Raw genomic sequence first — 8,325 nt, 5'->3', positions numbered from 1 at the left:
CTCTCTCTCTCTCTCTCTCTCTCTCTCCACAGGGGATGGACCAACTGAGGAGCGACAGCACCGCGCCAGGGACACCTCTTGGATGGACCGAGCGCAGGTCATCACCACCACTGTTTTCGTCACTACCACGCTCTTCACCACCGTGCCCCAGCTGCCTGCCGCCGCCACCACCAAGCCACCAACCCTCTCCACCGCCGCCATCACCTCCGATGACCCGCCACGACCAGCCTCGGGAACCAAACGAGGTACCAAGGGATTCACTCAACTCAGCAACACCGCGTCTAGTCATCTTTGGAATACGACTAATTACTACGACCTCGTGGACTCCATACAAAATGACCAGGCGACCTCAGGGGGTAGACGAACCCAGACACACCACGTAACAGTGACCAGAACGACCACTACCTCACCACCGTCACTGCTGGCCTCCCTCCCTGCCACACAGCCCCCCTGCTTCACCACCACGACCACAACCACCATTCTCACCACCACCAAAGTCGCCCCGCCACCCCAGCTCTCCATAACAACCACGAGTAGTAGTTCATACGACCTGACGGACTTAGTGAGGTCGTCCATTGAGTATCCAGGACCTTCTGCTACCTTTACAAGTCACACGCCTACGCCATGTCTTGCCAAGACCAGCACGACCCCGCCAGCCCTTACCACGACCCTCACGCACGCCCCTTCCTCCCCTAGTGAAGTGTACGTGACAGCCCTTGGGTTTCCTGACGGAGAGACCCTCACCACCCCACAGTTGCCAGATAAAGAGGATGACAAGCTCCCCCTCACCACGCCTGTTATCCCTCTCCCCCAAGCCTGCCTCCCTTGCTCCAAAAACTCTACTGAGACTACGACTGAGACTACTACTGAGACTACTACTGAGACTACTACTGAGACTACCACTGAGACTACCACTGATCACCCAGACACCACTACTACTACCAGCATCACCACCACGGATAGCAACACCAATCCTGATGTTAATGATGGGGAGACTTCAGACACCACCACCACTGTCACTAATTTGACAACAACTGATGCTACTACTACCACTAATGATTCCACGTCCCTCACCGCCACAGACACCAATGAAAGCACTACTACCACCGACACTACTACTACTACTATTACTACTGGTGCTGACAGTGACACGACTACTACTACTACTACTGATACCACTACTACTACTACTGATACTACTACTACTACTGATATTACTACTACTACCACTACTACTGACTCTACCACTACTACTGACGCTGATACTACACCTACTACTGAGATTACTACTACTACTACTACTACTACTACTGATACTACAACTACCACTGATACTACAACTACTACTGATACTACTACTACTGCAGCTACCACTGATACTACAACTACTACTGATACTACAACTACTACAGACACTACTTCTACTACTGAAACTACAACTGCCACAACTGACCATCTAAGGGCTGTCATCACCACCACAGACATCACCACTACTCCTGACACTACCACTGATACTTCAACCACCACTGACATCACCACTACTACTGATACTGCTACTACTGCTGAGGGTTCTACTTTCTTAACACTCCCTGACAATGCCACTTCGCTATCTACTACTGATACTACAATTACTACTACTGATACTACTACTACTACTGATACTCCTACTACTACTACTGATAGTGTCACTACAAACACTACTACTGCAGACATCACCACTACCACTGATGTAACTACGACTTCTACCACGCAAGACACTACACCTGACACCACCACTACGCTTACTACCACTGCAACACCAGACACCACCTATGAGACTACAACTGCTACTGAGACTCCTACTACTACTGACACTGCTGCTACTACTACCATCACCACTGCTATATCTGACACCACTACTGACACCACCACTACCACTGACACCACCACTATAACTGACACCACCACTACTACTGAAGTCACCACCACTGTTACTAACGCTACGACCACGGATACAACCGCCACCACCACTGACACCACCACCACTACTACTGACGCGACCACCACGACCACTGACACCACTACCACCACTGCCGCCACCACCACCGAGGGCTGTGTGGATGGTGAGGAGGTGGATGGTGACCACTCCACTTCGAACTCCACGCGACGGCCCTGCGTCACTGCCGGCGTGGTGGTGGAGGCGGTGGACCTCTCTCCCGCCACCACAGGGGAGGGGCACCAGGGAGAACACACCACTACAGAGACCACCACTGACACCACCACCACCACTGACGCCACCACCACCACTGACGCCACCACCACCACTGACACCACCACCACCACTGACGCCACCACCACCACTGACGCCACCACCACCACTGACACCACCACCACCACTGACACCACCACCACCACCACCTCTAGTGACGAGGGCGGCACGGAACACCTGGCCGTGGACTCGGTGCTTACCACCACCACCGCCTACCTCTTCCCCGCCGAGGGTGACGGCGCCGTCCACACCCCCTCCACCTCCTCCCCTGCCAGCACCGCGTTGGAGGACGTGCTGTACACCGCCACCCCTGAAGGTGCCACCACCACGGAAGCTCCCGAGAACCCGCCAGATGCCTCCCCCGCTCATTCCCCCTGCCGCGCCTGTGCTGGGAGACGCACCACCCCGCCGCCCACCACGCCCCGGGACGACGTGGAAGAGTCTTCCCGCACCCCCTGCCGCTGCTCCTCCCGGCGCCCTTCCACTGAGGAGTCCTTTGATAACACCACGACCACCACCCTCACCACCGTGCCGCTCAACACCACCACCACCACCACCCTGGTGTCATTGACCCACCCCCCCACCCCCACGCCCCTGCCCGAGCTGCTCACCACGAAGGAGACCATCGTGCCCTGCACCACCACGCAGGACACCGCCCACATCTCCGCCTCCACCAAGGGGTCCCCGGCAGAGCAGCCCAGCGCGCCCAGCCCCAGCAACAACGCCTCGGTGCCCCTGGACCAGCGCTACTGGGTGAGGACGGTGCTGGAGGGGCCGCCGCAGCAGGAAGACCCGCAGCTGTACTGGAGTAGCATGGAGACAGCCCTCACCACGGTGTTCCAGCTGGCGTACCAGCGCACCGAGGCGCGCCGCCTGGGACAGCAGGGCCTCAAAGCCATCTTCACTCCCGCCCCCACCTCCATCCCCACCCCGACCCCCACCGTCAACCCTTACGAGAACTACACCACCATCATCGCCAGAGTTCCCCGCAGCGACCTGCCCCCCACGCCCCCCACTGCCCCCCTCCGTCCCCACCACCAGGCCTTGCTCTCTCCGGCAGGCAAGACCCAGGCTACCCCGCCGCGGCCCGCCACGCCCCGCCCCGTGTACCAACGAAGGAAACGACGAGTGGAGGAGAGGGCGCGTCTGAGGGGCAGCAACGCATCCCCCGCAAGCTCCGAGGCTTCGCGCCTGCTGGAGCGACGGGCAGCGGGGTCCTCGGTGGTGGTGAGGCTGCAGAACGTGACGCACGACAACGCCACGGACACCACGGAGCTGGTGTATGCAGTGTTCGAGGGCGCCGAGCCCGTGCTGGCGAAGGAGGCGGTGAAGGTGGCACAGGAGGTGGAGGAGATGGAGGTGGCGGTGATGCTGGACCAGGTGGTGCTGGTGAAGGCTGAAGGTGAGAGAGAGAGAGAGAGAGAGAGAGAGAGAGAGAGAGAGAGAGAGAGAGAGAGAGAGAGAGAGAGAGAGAGAGAGAGAGAGAGAGAGAGAGAGAGAGAGAGATGTATACATATCTTACCTACCCTCACCTTCCTTCACACCTCAGTCTTCTCCCTCTTCCCTCAGAATACCTTGGCGTGCCCCCTTCACCCTCCGCCAAGTCCCCCCTGGTGTACACGATCATCGGGGGCGTGGTGGGGGGCGTGATGCTGCTGGTCTTCATCACCTGGCTGGCCGTGCACCTGTACAAGAGACCTGCCCCCTCTTCCTCCTCGCCTCGACACCTGCACCCTGACTCTGAGGTAATGACTGATTGACTGACGGAGAGTTTGATTATTTGGAGTTAGTTGGTTGGTTAGTCAATAAGTCAGATAGAAAAATATATAGTTAATTGATATATTAGCTATGTAGGTAGTTAGTTAAATGAGAAATTGAATAGTTAGTTGTTTGGTTGATTACGTTAACTGGTTAGATAGATGAATACTGTAGGTCTTGATTCATAGGTACACAGACACACACACACACACACATACACACGTAACCTCCTCTCTAACCTCCCCACAGAGAGGGTCTCCGCGCAGTCTGGCCAGCGGCACGGGCTATCCTGGCCACCTCAACCTGGGCTACTCCAGCAGCAGGGAGGAGAAGGTAGGTCAGGGCAAGTCACGCGAGCTTGGGACAGGTCAGGGGCGTAATGAGGTAATGAGCGCAGGAGTGTGGCCTTGAGGGAGTGTATGGTGATTAGGAGGGACTGAATGGTTGAGGTCCTTCCATCCTTCGCTCCTTTTTTGTTCTTTTTTTTTCGTGTGCGTGTGTGTGTCCTTCTGTCTATATGTCTATCTTTTAATCTATTTGTGTATCTATCCATTCATGTACCTGTTTATTTATCTGTTATTTATTCCTTTTATCAATCTGTCTATCTACCTGTCCGTCTATCTTTGTCTATTTTTCTTTCTATCCATCCGTTTAATTATCTATCTGTCTATCTGTCTATCTATCTATCTATCTATCTGTCTATCTATCTGTCTATCTAACTAGACATATTTACTTTTACCTTGTTTTTTCCTAATATTATAACTCCTATTCACGTAATGTCCTATTTATATATTTTTTTCTTCACTTATTCATGAACAGATACAGTATCGATACTAAAAGAACGTGTTTTCACTGCTCCTCGTCTTCTTACTCCTTTTCCTTCTCCATCAACTCCTGTGCACCCTTATTTTCATAACTCTGATATGTTCTCTCTCCTCTCCCGTCACGCCAGCTGGAGGCCGCCAACCTGTCTCCAAGTGGACGGAACCTTCAGGGCGAGAGTGCCCGGCCCCTCACCTCCACCTCCCCGCGCGGCCAGGTGCCCCGTGCCAGGCAGGGTAAGTGGTGTGGGTTAGGGACTGGTGGTGGTGGTAGTTATAGTAGTAGTGGTAATAGTAGTAGTAGTAGTAGTAGTAGTAGTAGTAGTAGTAGTAGTAGTTGTTGTTGTTGTTGATGATGATGTTCGCTTTCTCATATTTTGTAATTTCCGTAATAATGAGGAAGACAACAACAATAACAACAACAATATTAATAATAATAATAATAATAATAATAATAATAATAATAATAATAATAATAATAACAGCAATGGTTAATAGTAGTAGCAGTAGTAATAGTAGTAGTAGTAGTAGTAGTAGTAGTATTGATAATAAAAAAAAATATTAGCAATAGTTGTGATAATAATATTAATAGTAATAATAACACATGGTGGTCGTACAGGGTCATTACTGGGGTCCATTGGAAGCCACACGCAGATCCCACGACCACAGCTCTACGATAGCAACAGGAAGGAGAAGGGGTACGACACCACGGAGGAGGACGACGAGGAGGAGGAGGAGGAGGAGGAGGAAGAGGGTGAAGAGGACATGGAGGTAAGTCACTCTCATCCTTTAGAAAAGTGTGTAGAGTGAGGGACAGGTAGGATAGACAGGTACGTTAGTTAAGGAAAGGTGTCGTTGTCTCAGGTGTGTTCCTTCTGCAGGTGCCTGACGGAGGTAGAGGCAGTACCATCCAGAGGAGTAAAAGAAGGCTGTTGGGTGTTGAAGGATCTATGGAGGAACCCTTGTACAGTTCTCCCAAGCCCGCCCACGTGCAGTACCCCCACCCAGGCACCCACTCCACCACCATCTCCACGTCACAGTCCACTTCCCTGCACTCCGAGCCGCAGCATCACCTGGTGGCCAACATGCTTCAGAGCGCCGCGGACTTCACCTCCAACAGTACCCGTGGCTCCTCCGTGCTGCCGCCCCCGCTGCTTCCGCCCCCGCAAGGCTTCGATAAGGACTCCGAGGTGGGCTTCATCCCCGGCACCTCCCTCCCGAAGTTCCTCCCGCCGCCCCGAGTGCCCATCATGTCCCCGGACCGCAACGCCTCCTCCCGCCTTAATGCCTACGATTTTGACCCCGAGGCGCCGCCCATCCCGCCCAGGAACTACACGCGGGAGGAGGCAGGTCTCCCGCCCCTCATGCATCCCTCGGCATCCCCCCGCCCCGCCCAGAGATGAGGGACGCTCAGGTGGAGGCGCGTGTGGGGGAGGAGGGAGAGAGGACGACGCCACAATACGTACAGGTGAGAGTTACCTGTCTCGACTGTTGTTTTGTTTACCTGTAGTCTGCTTTGATTGCCAGGTGTGTATGTTTAACTCTTTCACCGCGATGAGGAACAATTGACAACACTAGAGGTAATGCATTAAATCTTTACAAACATGTACAAGAAAGAAAGGGATTAAAAGAACCGATTCTGGAATTTCTACCTAGTTTAATGACTGGAAGTGGGTGTGAAAGAAGTAAACCTGTCTCAGAGTTGCTGCTAATTAAGAAAAATACACCAAATACTACTGGAAGGGCTAACGGCAACCACGAATGCTTACATTAAGACTACATGAACTATTAGACACAGTAGAGTGCACTGACAGTAAACCTCTTTAGTGATAGCAGAGGATTCCTTTTCACTCACTCTGTCACCACCAGGAAAGCCTCCACCGCCGCCCCTCCGCTGCCTCCTCCCACCTCTCGGACTCCGCGGGGTCAGAGGTGAGTTTCCCCAACGTGGGTCGCCTCCGCCGCCGCTTCCATGATCTGCTGGACGACGCCTTCTCTCTGCTCAACGGCCAGCGCCCCGGGGACAAGGTGACGCCCCTTACCACACCCTCGCCGCCTCGCAGGGGACGCGCGAGATCGGCAGCGTTGTATTTCAGGTAAGGAAAGTGTACCTCTCTCACCACCACAGTCTTACCCGGCGTCATATGACCTCGTTGTTGTGACGAAATAATTCAGTATCCTTCCACTGTTTCCCTTTACCAGTGTCTTGATGATGAATGACCCGTGAAAAAATGGTCCTTAACGGTCTTTTTCTTGTCAAAAGTGCGGTCTTTGTTAATTTACTAAGTGCGTACTTGTCGCAGGGGAAGGTCACGCGAGGTGGTGGACGAAGAGGGAGGGGACGAAGAGGCAGGAGGTCGCCCGTGGTCCGCCGCCGGCATCGCCCACACTCACTGGACGGACAGTCAGGTGAGGCAGCCAGAGCTTCTTAAACACGCACCGCGACGCATTGTGATTGCTACGTCGCGGCGCGTTCAGTCAGTCAGTCTGTCTAGTCACGCAGTTGGGTCTCAAGGACCGTGTAGAGTGTAGACTGTTGATGGAGGCCGCTGACTGGCATCCTGGATTGGCACACTGTATGTTTGCACTCAGAATGAATGGCATCCAGTCAGTAATGCCCAGTCACGCCTGTTTACTACTGTAAATTTGAATAGATCGATCGATAGATAGAGACGCCACCACCACCACAACCACCATCACTACAAGAAGTTTTACAGATGGGAACAGGCTCTACTTTTTGTACATGGACACCACCACCACCACCACCACCACCACCACCACCACCTAAGAAGTACTACAGAAGGAGTGAGATCAACACGTCTCAACTTAACCTCCCCGAACACTCCACGTAATATTAGACTTTCACGATGCCCAGCACTCATCACCATACCTTACGGTGTTTCCCTCCTGCAGGTGGTGGGAGTGGTGCCCCTGGATGACGGCAAGTCCCCGAGGTCAGCGTGGAGTGACGGGCGGTCCGGGGCGGGCAGGGGGAGGCCGGGCAGCAGCGGCAGGCCAGGCAGCGGGAGGAGTGCGAGGAGCATCACGCCCGTCAACTTCCCGCCCCCGAGTCCCGACGTCCTGGTGCCTCCCGCCGCCCTCGCTTTCCCCGGTGAGTCAGGGAGTGTTACTACTACTACTACTACTACTACTACTACTACTACCACCAACACTACTACTACTACTACTACTACTAATATTACAACTATTATTATTATTATTACAACTACCGCCACCACCACCACCACCACCACCACCATCACTACCCCCATCACCACCACCACCACCAGCAGCGGGACTTCCCTCACTTAATCCCTTGAGCAACCCCCTCCATTACTCCACACCCCCCAACACCCAGCCATTACACCCTCCCCTCCATCGCTCCACACTCTCCCATCACCCTGCCAGTACGCCCTTCCCTCCAGCACCCCACAGCTCTCCCTCAACACCCTGCCATTACTCCAGTACTCTAAGCATAACTCCTGGTCTAAGCTGCTT

At 53.9% G+C, this 8,325-nt stretch overlaps 1 protein-coding gene across 2 annotated transcripts in view; it reads left to right on the top strand.

The window, feature by feature from the left end:
- LOC135089609 (mucin-2-like) overlaps window positions 1-7,874 on the top strand; it is a 25,636-nt gene extending 17,762 nt beyond the window's left edge. For both annotated transcript variants that reach the window (XM_063985428.1, XM_063985427.1), the window contains exons 3-10: window positions 33-3,650; window positions 3,818-3,993; window positions 4,256-4,339; window positions 4,959-5,064; window positions 5,447-5,598; window positions 5,709-6,295; window positions 6,697-6,923; window positions 7,741-7,874. In XM_063985428.1, the coding sequence (XP_063841498.1) occupies window positions 83-3,650; window positions 3,818-3,993; window positions 4,256-4,339; window positions 4,959-5,064; window positions 5,447-5,598; window positions 5,709-6,230 (4,608 nt within the window). In that variant the 5' untranslated portion in view covers window positions 33-82 and the 3' untranslated portion in view covers window positions 6,231-6,295; window positions 6,697-6,923; window positions 7,741-7,874. The remainder of the gene's footprint in view (window positions 1-32; window positions 3,651-3,817; window positions 3,994-4,255; window positions 4,340-4,958; window positions 5,065-5,446; window positions 5,599-5,708; window positions 6,296-6,696; window positions 6,924-7,740) is intronic.
- The last annotated feature ends 451 nt before the right edge of the window (window positions 7,875-8,325 follow it).

This window comes from Scylla paramamosain, chromosome 33 (assembly GCF_035594125.1).
Source record: "Scylla paramamosain isolate STU-SP2022 chromosome 33, ASM3559412v1, whole genome shotgun sequence".
Lineage (NCBI taxonomy): Eukaryota > Metazoa > Arthropoda > Malacostraca > Decapoda > Portunidae > Scylla > Scylla paramamosain.
Note: the sequence above shows the minus strand (reverse complement) of the source record. Positions and strands in the feature narration are given on the sequence as shown.